The following is a 14,224-nucleotide window of genomic DNA, read 5'->3' on the forward strand; positions in this document are numbered from 1 at the left end:
TCCTTGCCAAGATGAAAGCAGATCTGGGTAGTACACCGTGGACATTGGGAACCTGAAATAAGCCTGCACCTCACAGGATGTGTCCTGTGGTGTGTGGGCTTAGTGTTTATCAGGGATTGGTGTGCATCTTAGATGGCTTACTGATAAGGCAGTAGCCGGCATTTTGTGGGGAGAAACAGACTGCTTTTAAAGGATGGTATAGATCATGTTCCAGTTTGAGTCCAAAGGAGTCAGAGAGGGCATGGGGGCTGGGATGGAGCTCCTAGGAGAGTGGAGATGGCACTGCTTAGCACGCAGCCCCGCAGTGTGGATGTTCCAGGTGACCTCTTCACTTTTAGAATTGCTGCTGACCACCAGTACTCTTAATTGCTTAGTATTTTACTTGAAAATGATAAATGTATCTTTTTAAAACTTCCCTTTAAAGTAATGTTTGTGACATGAGTTTAATATGCTGGGATCTAATTTTTGCCCTTGGAACACCCACCTAAAATTATCCCCTCCTCCTGGCTTGGACAACATTGTCACAAAAGGCCACTGTGTATCATCAAGCATCAAAAGAGTTGCTGGCCTTCATTCCAGCCCCCAGTGAAAAAACAATATACATGTAGCATCAAAAGAAGAAAAGTCTCCTGGTTTGAGTTACTGGTAACAACTAAAGTCTGGCCCACCCATTGCTCCCAACTTAGGGAGTTCTGGAGCCTGCATGGACAGGGCCATGTGGAGAAACTTGCTCTAAATCTCCCTCTAAGGGACTCTGTCGTGCTCAGCCAGGCCTTGGTGAATAATCAGGCAGGCCATTATTCCACTGAAGCAAGGAAAGAAGATGTTGAGATCCAGAGCCATTTTCCGCAGCTCCGAGCAGGGAGAGACTCTCAGAACCGGCCCTCCTGTGGTCTTGGAGGCCGGCTGCCAGGGCCATCCTGTGACGGGGCAGCCTCTCCAAGGCACGTGGAGGTGTGCCCCAAATCCAGAGTGAAGTAGAATGACCCAGCACAAGTATAGGCATTAAAATATATAGGATTTGAGGAGATAAAAGTAATCAAGATGTAAATAGCTTTCTGGCGTAGCTTCCCCTTCAGCCAGGCAATACCATACACTTGGTCCTTTGAACATTAGCAGAGAGCTGAGCAAATAAGAGGGAGGGAAAAGGGAAGGAAAGAGGGTGGGAAAGGAACAAAAGAAAGCAGAGTGGACAGAAGATGGTCAGGTGTCCTCCCCACCCCCCGCCACCCTCTCATGCCTTCCCTCAAAGAAGACTTGGCCTTCTGCTCCACCTCTCTTTGCCTCAAACAAACCAAGTGTATTTGAAAGGAACAGATTCAGGCAGAGCAGTGTTAGACTTCCTTGCCCTCAGTTTGGACATGAAGCTTCCTTGCTGTCAGTTTGGACATGACAGTTTTATTTTTATAAGAACTATCTTGATATAAATTAGCTTTCTTCTGTATTTTTGCTATTTGTGAAACAGTGACACTCGAATTTATTTCAATGGAAATGTCGTGATTTCTCATCTTACTCAAACAGCCAAATAGTTTTCTAAACAAATTTAACCAGAGAATTAATCATGGCCATAGCCCAGTTCCCATGACATGGTATGGGTAATTTTCTATGTTCTATACATTTAAAAGTATTAGCGAAAATTAAGAAATTGCTGCTTACTAGTGCTTAGGAATCTGAGGGTATTTATAAAGATCACACTTAGTGTACCACCTGTAAAGACTTGTGTTGCTCCTCCTGTAGATGTCTAGATGATTTACAAAATGAATCTGACAATTTCCAAGTTGTTTAATGCAAATCTTTGCAAGATTGGCATACATTTGCATCCTCTAATAACTATTAGCTGTCAGCCATCAAGAAAGAAGTTTTAAGATGAACTAAGATGCATACTAAGCTCAGAAAAAAATGATGACATGGCTTTGTAATAAAGTGGCATTATTAATTCTTTTACGTTTTTTTAGTAGCTTGAGCTAATTAGGACACTTGACTTACAGTAAAAACAATTAACCCCACTTTAGGTTGAGTGTGAATCAGCTTGGAGATGGGTCACATTCACATCAAGAATTGGTTAGTATCAGATCTGATTCTCCGGCTCCCTCCCTTCTCCCCAAGGCTTAGTCAAAGAAAATGTCCCTCATATCATGAGGAGGGCCATCCCTCAGTGAAGGGAATTGTAGCGTTTTACTTGCACCAGTGACTTTTGTGCATCTTTTGTGAGTTACTGGATTTTTGCTGCCTAGGTGTTCAAACAAGTTTCTTTAGCAACAACACAAGATGATAGAAACCAACAACCTAATTCACCCAGGATCCTTCATCAGCAATTCTGAAAGCCCAAAAGTTCAGAATACCAGAAGATTTTTTAAATAACTAATGTGGCAGCAAAACTTGACCCGTTATGAGGCTATTGGGTGTTTTTATATATTTTGTTATGGAAATATTTAATTTCAAGGTGCTGCCTTAGTTTCTGCTGGATATATTACAAGTACAAAATCCGAATTTTTCTGAATTCCAAAATGCATCTGGCACCAAAGGATTTCAGCTATATGGGGTTGTTGTCCTCCAGTATACATCTTAGTGAATATAAACTTCTGGAATTTTCAAGTTGGGACAGACCCTGGATGTAAGGTAGCGGCGGGGGAGGCGGGAAACTCCCTTACTTCATGGATGGTAGAATGAGGCCCAGGGTCATTAGCATCAAGCTAATTGTAAACTGAGGTCACTCACTCATACCTCACACCAAACTTCATGACAGTGCATGCTGAGTCTGATCACTTTTAAAGCACATTTATCATCTGGGTAAAATAACGAAGCTTAAGTAACTTATAGCACTGGCAAGAAAAGCCAAAATTCTTAAAGTCCATCAACCAAAATGAATTACTTCTAGGATAATAAAACACTTTGAGTTAATGGTTATAACTGATTCTGACTGAAGGAATACAGTAATTATTCACATGGTATAAGATGTATTATTTACTTATTTGTCCACTCAGTAAACATTTATTAAACATCTAAGTGCCTAGGAACTGAATAGGAAGTCCTGAAAAGTATACTTCAGTCATGATTACATTTAAGGGGTGTGTGGAGGTAGGGGGCGTTCTGTGGGTTTTGTTTTAACTACGAACACTTATTTATTGAGTTGTTGTTGTGTCTAATGGACTATAAACTCCGAATCCAGAAAGATCCTTCATTAGGTGAATCACTGAGCAAGAATTAGAGGCCGAAGTTCCAGGACATGAGATGCCCTTCGACTTGTCACTATCTCCACTGCCCCTTCCCTGGTCTGGGCCACCGCCATCTTTCACATCGAATACTGCAGTTGCTTTATAACTTGCATTCCTGCTTCGACCACCATCCTCTGCACAGCAGCTAGAGGGATTGTTTGAACTTTACGTGAGCCAGATCACATTACTGCTTTCCTCAAAACCCTGCAATGATTCATCTTACCCAGAGTCAAAGTCCTTATGGTAGTCCACCACCCCTCCCCATTGCTCTGCTTTGCCCTGTCTGCTCCTTCCCCTCTCTGCCCTCCCAGCCTTCTCCCTCTGCCTGTGACACTCTTGCCTAGAATCTGCATGACTACTTCCCTCCTCTCCTTCAAACCTTTGCTCAAATAAAGCCTGGGCTGATGACCTCTTCTAGAATTGCAACTCATTCTGCCTCCACCACTCCAAGTATTCCAAATCCCCTTCTCCCAGGTCTACCTTTCACCTTGTAACATACAGTATAATTTCTGTGTTACATTCTTAGCTATTGTCTGTTTCCATAAAGGTAAGGATCTTTGTTCACTGATGCCTCCCATGCACTTAGGATGTGCCTAGTGTGTGCTGGAGTCCTGGAAGTAGCTGTCGGGTAAATGAAAAGTGTCGTAGGACTGGAGAGTGGAGCCTTGTGGAAGAGCGCAAGTGATGAGGACGCAGAAGGAACAGATAACTTGGTTTCTTTGTGTCAACCTGTGACACGTAAGCTCGCACTCCAAGGGCCAGCTACAGGAGGTCTTAGAGGTTTAGGGAGGCATGTGGCATGATCGGATCTCCACTTAGTTCTCCTGCCCCAGAGCAGAGAGCAGACTGGGGCGGGATAGGATCGGAGGTGGGAGCCCAGGTGGTGGTTCCGCAGTGTTCATGCTTATTACTGTTTTTATTCCTCAGAGTACCGTGATGGTCAGATAGTCTCGCAGCTCTCAACCAGGAGTGATTTTTGGACGTTTGACATTGTCTGGAGACATTTTTGATTGTCGCAATTGCAGAGTTGCGACTGGCATCTGTGGATAGAGGCCAGGGATGCTGCTAAAAGTATTACAATGGACAGGAGAGTCACCACAACAAAGAATTACCCGGCCCCAAATGTTGATAGTGTTGTTGTCAAGAACCCTTGCAGAGAACATCCAAAAGACCAACTCTCAAACCAGAGAACACCCTTGTTGACGATAGAAGCAAAATAAGCACATCCTATTCTCCGGTCCCGCGGGTGGCTCCATTACTCACCTCTTGACTCCTTGCGACTGTCACCACTCTCCCTGTGTGCCCACCGCTTTTCTTTGGGCATGCCCTTCAGCCTCACTGTTCTGCTGAGAAGGTGGAGGAACACTGCAGAGGCCCGTGTCTCAGGAGCTGGAGACAGATTGGCAGCCAGGAGATGTGGTGGCGTTGTGTGCTCAGGTTCCATGTGGGACATGGTGTCTGGGCTGCTGGCCTGGCTTGCTGTGTAGTAATTCCCCTGTAAATACCCCTCCTGAGCCAGCCTTATGTAAAAGCTAGCCTGGATGGGTTCCCTCCCGGGGTGGAAGGCCATGGGCTTGCCTGTGTGTTCTCATCTTCTGATGTCTCACTAGGCTTTGTGGATCTTTCATAGTTCCTGTGGCTATAGGATTTTGAATCCTGTGGAGTGAGTTTTGAAATAAGCAGAGATTTTGTAAAAAGAAACCTTCCCTATGAATTCTGCTGGAGATTCTCAGGCAGGGAGCCTTTGTGAATAGGAGCAGCAGGTCATAGGCAGTCTGCACTGAGGATGACCTGCAACCCCAGCCCTGCGACTCTCCCAGCTCAGGACCAGTGCTGAATGCCCACTCTGTGGTGGCCTTTGTGGTACACACTCTACACACAGGATCCCATTTAATCCTCAAACTCCCCTGGGGATCCCCTAGCAGGGAGGCTTCTTAGGCCGAGATCTGGGCAGTCACACAGGGCCCCGTGCTCACGAGGGCCCTGTGGTTGGTTGCATGCTTTGCTGTCACTTCCTTGGAATTCTTAATCATTTTTTAGCAAGGGGCCCCACACGTCTGTTTTGTACCAGGCTCTGAAATCATCGGTGTTTATGAATCCCTGGGGAGGTGTATGTCTTTCCTCCTGCATTTCTTTCACATTTCCAAAATCTGTCTTCAGCATTACCCTTAGGACATCAGAAGCCCCCGCAAGGCTTAGAGCTCCTGTGCCCAGGCTCCAGGCTCCCTACGTGGCCTCAGCCACACCTTCCTGAGGGGCTGCAAGGGCAGGGGGCTTTGAAGGTCTCTGCTGTCTTTTCCACATCCTCTCCCAATACTCCCTCTTAAGTCTGGGTGAAATTACTGTTCCTCTCTCTCTTGTTCTTACTATCTTTTACCTCTCGCACTCAAGGCATTCCCTGGTTTTGCATCCTTAGTAAAGTTAGGTTTACAGGGGACAGCTACAACCGTGTCTTGTTTCACCTTCAGTACTATGTCCTGGGCATACATTCACAGAGACAGGAAATAACTTTGTGGGGAACGGTATTAATGCCACTCTTGAACTGCCTGAATCCTCATTTTTTTTCCCTATTGCTTGCTTGCTCTGTGACTTGAGGCAAGTAATACAAACTTTCTATACTGTCATTTCCTCATTGGTTCAGCATGTATTTACTAGCCCCATCGAGGGCCCGGCGCTGTCCATGGGATTAATGATAACACCACCTTCTAAGTACGTATGAGCATTCACAGGCACAGGGCTCGGTTATGTTGGTGAGGATCCTTACTGCCCACCTGCAGGGCTTGCTTGTTTAACTCAAAGTCGACTTCTCAGAGATGATACTGTCTTGGTCGTCATTTGCTCATCATCCTTGGGCTTTCCTATCCAGTGGGGTAGAGTTTGTCAGCATGTGACTGAAGAACCACTGCGTTAGAATCAGCTGGGGACCTGCCGGGCACTCTGAATTTTCAACAGTCTGACATGTGAGAACATAGTAGCTGGGGAATGACTTGAGCAGGCGGTGGTTCTCAGCCCTGGGAAATTAAAAGTAATGAAGTCTTGCTCTGCTCCAGACCAACTGGGAGGAATATCTGGGAGGGGCACAAGCATCTGTATCTTTTAAATGCTCTCTCTGTAGATTCTGGTGTACACCGAGGGTTGGGAACAACCATGCTTGGCCCTTTACCATATCAGGCCTTGGAACACGGGTTTTAAGAACACTGTTAAGTACGAGTCTCTCCCTGCTTTCAGTTTTCCCCTTTTGGACCAAATAATTGGGAGAAAAGGCCATTTTCTTCCCCAGATGGTTTGTTCTCTTTGTGTACTGGAACATAGCCTTTTCCTCTGCGAGTCTGCAGTGGCAGCAGATCAAAATTATAATAGCAAATGACAAAAACTAAGTTGTAATATAAGGCAGAGTAACTAAGACTCGAGGAAAGGTCCATGGGACACTCCATAGTTCCTGGCACTGCCACCTTACAGGGCTCTGATGTGACCGCACATACAGGAAGTTGATCTGTGCTGAGATGTAAACTTAATAAAATGATCCTGGCACAAAACCCTGTGGGTTAAAATAATAGCATAACATATTGATTCATTCCTCGGTGCCAGACACTGGCTCAAGTGTTGTTGCATTGAATTCTCACAATGCTATGAAGTGTGAGTGCTAATATCTCCACTTCACAGATGGAGGAACTAACGATATGAATGACTAAATATTTTACCATGTCACACAGCTGGCAAGGGCTGGTATATAAATCCAGTTCATATCTTTAACTGTTGAAGATAAACTCATGGTAGAAAATAAGCAATGTCCCTTAGTAATGAGGTCTGATTTGATACTCACAGACGAGAGCTCCCCATGGCCAGGCTTCAGGACTATAGCAGAGGGGATTGGAAGGATGCTGTCTATATTCTCTGGTCTGAATATAAAATCAGGGCCACAGACTGGTGAGAATTTGGTCTTGGCATTAAAGAATTTTTTGGTTTAGGTGGGTGGTTTGCTCTCTACTGCCATCTGCTGGTTCTCTGTACCAAGCACAGACCCAAGTTCCACGTTTCTCATCACAAGTGGCACAGGGCATGGTGCCCAAATGTGGACACCTCATCTGTGTGGTAAAACGCCTTCAGTTCATACCGTCAAAAGTAACAATGATGTGTATTTATCCAGAAAAGAGAACTTCTGTGGTTTTAAATAATTAGGATGGTTTCTCCTGTTTCTCTTAACTACTGTTAGGTTTGTAACCATATTCCAAATACTAGCTTATGTTTCTCTGACTCCCAGAGCAGAATATAAAGGAGTGTAAGACAGCTTTGTTGCCTTCTAATGCTGCAGCTGCCTTAGCCAGCCCAACTAGGACATCATGATTACCTTTCTGTTTTCTGGGTTTGTGTCAGAAGTAAAAAATTAAGCCTGGATAGACAGGAGAATTGAATTAATGCCAGAACTTTGTGCCATTCACCAAGGTCTCAACAGAAGGTTCCCAGAAGAGACTGTGTGGTTCCCTTTACCACTCTTGCATGTAGAAGAACAATTAGGTTTAAAAAGGATGGAAATGGGATGTTACTAGGAAACATGAATATGGCTTTTGACCCCCGATGTCTTCCTTTTTAAAATGGTTATCTTAGGAATGAGAGTGACCTGGTATTGTATCTATCGCCTGGTAGACACATCCCATGAGGTCAACTTGTCTGATGTGACAAAAGACAATTGATGTGTTTAAAGAACTGAGTACTTATGGAGAGACCCAGTTGCTCTCTGAGAGAAAATGTTCACAGCTCATAAAGTTGATATTGTAAGCAATGAAAATGTAGCAACTCCTTCTCTGGTTCTCTTCCCTTCCACCCATATGTAGCCAGAAATAATCCTTGCTAAGCTTCGCCCTTACATTGGTTAGTTCAGTGGAACCCTTTTTCAAATGAACCCTTTTTTAAATGAAATCGGAGATGGTGAGGTGCCGAGGGAAATACAGCAGTGGGATCTTCAGACTCCCACCTCTTGCTGTCCCATTTCCTGGCCCTCTCCTTGCCAGGACCCTGGCACTCTTCTGAGGAATGCAAGAGCTCCCTGGATGTGGTCCGAAAAACACTGAGTGCCATGTGACTTGACTGGTTCATTAGTCTGGACTGCGTTGGAAGGTTCATCTTTGTTTCTGAGCCTCTTAAAATTGTTTTAAATAGAGTATATATAGATATATACTTAATGTCAATATTTAATTCCAGGTTGTGGGTAGTTATAATAATCTTTTTTCCTTGATGAATTTGTTCCCCCAAATAAGGTTAAAAAATAGCAGGACAATAAATACAGTAAAAAAGTAGTTTATTTAGTTTTTGCTCATGTTGGAATATCATTAACTCTTTCCTTCCTGATAATGCTGAAGAGTACAGCATTAAACCCTTTCTGTAATAAAGCATAAATGTATGCTTGACCAAATACAGCTCCAGGTCCTTGGGAGGAATTCAAGTCATTTGGCCTTGAGAGACCAGACATGCTGTTGGAGGCCTTGGGAGAATTGGTGTGTTCATGCTTACAATGAATCCATGGATTCCAGGCCTGCCTGGAAAAGGGCCGTTGTCTTTAAAACAATCAATGGCATTATAAAAGGACTATGATCTGAATATTTAGTAACAGTTAAAATATATAACATATCACTTAGATGTATATGTCTATGTGTGTATACAGTGTATGTGTATATAGGTACACATACACATTTGCATCACTTTAGTTGTTTTTTGATGCATGGATATCTGCTTACATATGTCTGGCCCCTTTTAAAATGTAATCTTCATTAGGACAGGAGCCTGTCTTGTTCACTGTTAAGCTCCAGTGTCAGGCACAGAGTAGTGCTGAATAAAAATTTCTGGAATAAAGGAATGAATATATCCCTTCTTTGAATATTCTTACTGAGTAACAGGGGTGGTATCTTTTATTTCTTGGCATCTCCAAGGACTCAAATGTTTGATTCTGATGTTTTATTTCATTTGTTCAGTAATTCTTTGTTGAGCGTCTACCACATGACAGTCACTGTGCCAGCTACTGAGGATACAGCAGTAAATAAAACTGATAAAACTCTCTTCACAGACCTTTCTATTCTACTGAGAGGAAGCAGACAATAAATACAGTAAAAGTAGATAGTTTTTTGCTGATGTTGAAATACCGACTCTCCCTCCTTCCTGACAATGGCGAAGAGCAAAGCATTAAACCCTTTGTGTAATAAAACTAGATGATGCAAAGCCTGCTGGGGAGACAACTAATTCAGCCCCTCCTACCAATCCCCTGCAGGAACTGAGAAAAACACCAGGGAGGAAATGGGAATATGTTGACTCATGAGTGGTAATGAAACCCCAAAAAGGATAGGAAAGAGATCAGGACAAAGAGGGGAGCCAGTAGCAACAGGATCGTGGGAGCAAGGCCGTGTGGTTCTCTGCTGCTGAGCTGCATGCCCTGTCAGCTTGCAATGACATCCTGATGTTTGCAGTGGAGGATTTTAAGTAATTGATCCTGAACTAGTGTTGCCAAGGTGTCTCTCTTTACTTCTCCCGGCGGGAATAATGCATCTGCCTGTGTGCTTTCTGCCGCCATTTCAAGACCTGTAGCAGTGAATTCAGAGCAAGGAGTAAGGACAGTTATCTCATGTATTTGTTTCAAGCTTTATGCTTTGAAAAACTACTTTCTCTTAATAAATGCATTATCTCATTGGATTCTCTCAAGACCACAGTGAGGTGATTAAGATGAAGATTATAGTTAGGGTGTCCATATACCCCAAATTACCCCTTCTGTTGTCCCAGCATCCCAACTGGCTTAGTATTTGTCTTGGCTTTTTTTTTTTTTTTAATAGACACTATTATTGCTCTGTTGCCCAGGCTGGAGTACAGTGGTGCAATCTCAGGTCACTGCAATCTCTGCCTCCCAGGCTCATGCCATTCTCATGCCTCAGCCACCTAGGTAGCTGGGAATACAGGTGCATGCCACCATGTCCAGCTAATTTTTCTATTTTTAGTAGAGACGAGGTTTCACCCTGTTGGCCAGGCTGGTCTCAAGCTTCTGGCCTCAAGCGATCTGCTTCCCTCAGCCTCCCAAAGTGTTGGGATTACAGGCATGAGCCACCATGCCTGGCCATTTTTTTTTTTTTAATAGACTTTATTTTTTAGGGCAGTTTAGGTTCAGAACAAAATCGAGAATGTATACAGACTTACCATATACCCCTTCCTACCCACAACACACATACATAGCTTCCCTCAGTATCAATGTCCCCCATCAGAGTGGTACATTTGTTCCAGTGGGTGGATCTACCTTGACATGTCATTATCACCCAGAGGCCATAGTTCACGTTAGAGTTCGCTCTTGGTGGTGTACGTTCTGTGGGTTTTGACAAATGTGTAACGACATGTCTCTACCATCATAGTATCCCACAGGATAGTTTCACTGCCTTAAAAATCCTCCGTACTCTGCCTGTTCATCACTCTGCCTATTCATCTCTCTGCCCCAGATTTTTGATTTTGCAGCAAACAGTTTTTAGACTTTTATAATTGAAAATATTTTGATAGAACTATTTAGTAGGTCTTTCAACATAGGAAAGCTATTCCTTAGTCAAATACTTTAAAATATTATGTAAATTTAGTTTTAGAGCCTCTTAAAGGCATTCTAATTGTGAATGGCAGGTTACATAGTCACCATAATTATAGTCTACATCTTAAGGGGAAAAAAATTGGTCCCCAGCAAGGAGGGAACATTCCTGTGTCTAGCCAGCTGGGCCTAGAGCAGGAGTAGAGCCTGGGTCCTCGAGCTTCTGGTACTTTCTATCCCAGAGACACGGTGCCTGCTGGGGAGGCAACATGGAGCCCATCACATCCTGGCCTTGTTTTAAAGTAGTTAGGAAAGTGATACTGCTTCGGTATTTCTAATTCGGATTAGAAAATTCACTGCCTAAACAAATAACAAACCCGGTAAGGAATGGAACAGACGGCAAAAAAAATCCAAGAGATTGAGACTCAGGCAAGTGAGGACCTGCCTAGGGAGGATGAAATAGTACTACTGAGATGGAAGTGTGGACTTTAAAGGAGTACTATGCTTTTGGAGAAGATTCCATAAATTAAGTCGGTGAAGAATAGTATTTTCATTGATAAATATTTGATGGTATTTTGAGACTGAAATTGGAATTTCATTTGCGTATTTCTGAGACACGATGCATCTGTTTATTCCATAGGATATTCTAGATTCTGATCAGATATGTATTAAACTTGTTTAATATGATAATCATCTGTTCTGTAGTATCACCTACATATAATTTTAACATAGTGTTATTCCTAAAGGTTGAACTGATTGTTTCATAGCAAATCAGAAGGAAATTATTCTGAAGGTTAGGTTTTCATAAAGACCAATTTATCATCTTATACTTACTTTAAGATATACTATTTAAAATATATTCTCCTGTTGAAGACCAGCCTGGGCAACACATAGCAAGACCTCATCTCTACAAAATAGAAGAAAATTAGACTAGGCATGGTGTTGCACAGCTGTAGTCCCAGTTACTTGGGAGGGTGAGGCAGGAGGATCACTTTGAGCCTAGGAAGTTGAGGCTTCAGTGAGCTATTGTGCTACCACACTCCAGCCTGGGCAACACAGTGAGACCCTGTCTCTAAAAAATAAAAACAAACAATCCTGCTGTAGAAACACATAGTTATCCTAAGTCCAGGAAGAGTAGCCGCTCTTTCACAAACTAGATCACAAGGGGTGGAAGAAACATCCAACACTTGTAAGAAAATAACACAGAATGGGCCAGACGTGATGGCTGATGCCTGTAATCCCAGCACTTTGGGAGGCCGAGGCGGGTAGATCATGAGGTCAGGAGATCAAGACCATCCTGGCTAACACGGTGAAACCCCATCTCCACTGAAAATACAAAAATTAGCTAGGCGTGGTGGTGAGCACCTGTAGTCCCCGCTACTCGGGAGGCTGAGGTAGGAGAATGGCATGAACCCGGGAGGCGGAGGCTGTGGTGAGCAGAGATCACGCCACTGCACTACAGTCTGGGTGACAGAGCAAGACTCCATCTCAAAAATAATAATAAAATAACACAGAATGGTGGCAGCGTTGATTCTCTGCCTCCAGGAGTCTTTAAGATGTGTCACATTTGATGCTATCTTGGTTAAAGGGCATTTACTTTAGGTTTTGTGTGTGTATGAATAGCACGAAGATTTGCTTCTGTTTTCCTTATTTTTGTCAGGCCTCTCTATCCGGAGCGTGTGCTGGAAAGCAGACCGTCTTCTAGCAGGAACCCAGGACAGTGAGATATTTGAAGTGATTGTGCGAGAGCGAGACAAGCCGATGTTGATCCTGCAGGGCCACTGCGAGGGTGAGCTCTGGGCTCTGGCCCTGCACCCCAAGAAGCCTCTGGCTGTGACAGGCAGCGATGACCGCTCTGTCAGGTGAGGCCCCACCGCTGTCACCTCTCTGACTTCTTTGAGATGGATTTATTTGCCCAAATTTGCTTATTAATAGTAGGATAAAGTGCAGAATAGAACCACACAGTTTCCAAATGAAACGTTAAGACCTTTAGCCCAACAAGTGGGTTTTTGGCATTTTGCTGCTGCTATTGTCTTTCTTGGCTGCATCTTAAATCATGGAAATGTTTTTTAGAAGTGAAAAATACTTGAATATTGGTGAGGCTGGCTTCCAGTTCTTTCTATTTGAAGATTTATGAGCTAAGCACACTCATCTGTGATGAAACCGTGTTGTCCCCTCGTGCCTTTGGTCTTCTGCGGGGGCTGCATGGAGATTTTACTATTTGGTTACAGACTCTCTCATTCATCATCATTAGAACTTAAATTCTGATTCTCAAAATTGTCTTTAGCACATGAGTAAACTATTATTTTTTTTTAAAGTCTCAGATGAAATTTTGCACCACATCATCACATCAAAGAATCATGGGGCCTGAGAAAATAGTTTACTCAGAGCCTCCAGCTTTCTTGCTATGGATCATTTTATTCTTTTGAGAGCACACTGGCTAAAACGAGCACAATGACCTATGATTCCAGTATTTTTGTACCTGTTAAAGGAATGAACATACGACTTAAATGTTTGAGATGAAGAATATTACTCCAGTTTCAGTATGTTATTACTTAGTGCTGCGCTTTAGATATGCTCAACGACAGACAGGCCAGAAAGAGGGAGAGTGTGAGAGGAACAGACTGATCGATGGATTGAATGGCTCCTGCCTCTGGGTTTTAATGGCTAAAATAGAACAATGTAAATTGGACTAAAGCTCACTACTTCCCACCTCCCTTATTTTGTATGTTTATGAGTCTAACTAAAATACAGTTAGTGTAGTCATTCATTCTATTTTTTCCATCTCTACCAAGCATGAAAACCTCATTGATCTAAAAATCAGTGAGAACAGCTAAAACAACTATTGTTGTCTCCTTGTGTGACATAAACGGTTATTTGGTTTATACTTCACTTGACTCACTTCCTCCTTTTCTGTTTTTCTCTTTCTCTTAGTCTTGAGTTTTCCCACTTATTCAGACACCTGTGAAACTCATTCATACCCATCCAGAAAGAAGTGATTTCAAGGAAGTCCTTCGCTTTTATATTTTAGCAATTGTTGAGTCTCAGAATTGCAAACATCCCTGAGGAGCCCTGACTGCCAGAATCTTATTCCCTTTAGTCATTAATTTGACTAGAATCCGTAATGCATTTTTATACAAAGTATTAAAATTTAGGAAGGCTGAAAGTCATAATTTCTTGAGAAAGATGAGCATGGTGACTTTAGAAGGATAGTACCATTTACTGAGGAGTGATGGTCTCTTTACTAGTAAAGCAAGGGTTATATTGCTTACAATAGTACAAGGTTGAAACAGCATGAGATCATGCATAATGGATGAGGTATTGAGAACCTACTCAGCTTGGGCGGGTCACAGTGGCTCACGCCTGTAATCCCAGCACTTTGGGAAGCCAAGCGGACAGATCACGAGGTCAGGAGATCAAGACCATCCTGGCTAACACGGTGAAACCCCATCTCTACTAAAAATAC

At 43.1% G+C, this 14,224-nt stretch overlaps 1 protein-coding gene across 1 annotated transcript in view; it reads left to right on the forward strand.

The window, feature by feature from the left end:
- EML6 (EMAP like 6) overlaps positions 1–14,224 on the forward strand; it is a 261,918-nt gene that overhangs the window by 115,645 nt on the left and 132,049 nt on the right. Inside the window, exon 8 of the mRNA XM_017859044.1 lies at positions 12,419–12,620. Coding sequence (XP_017714533.1) covers positions 12,419–12,620 — 202 coding nt within the window. The remainder of the gene's footprint in view (positions 1–12,418; positions 12,621–14,224) is intronic.

Source organism: Rhinopithecus bieti, unplaced genomic scaffold (genome assembly GCF_001698545.2).
Source record: "Rhinopithecus bieti isolate Rb0 unplaced genomic scaffold, ASM169854v2 scaffold_47995, whole genome shotgun sequence".
Taxonomy (NCBI): Eukaryota; Metazoa; Chordata; class Mammalia; order Primates; family Cercopithecidae; genus Rhinopithecus; species Rhinopithecus bieti.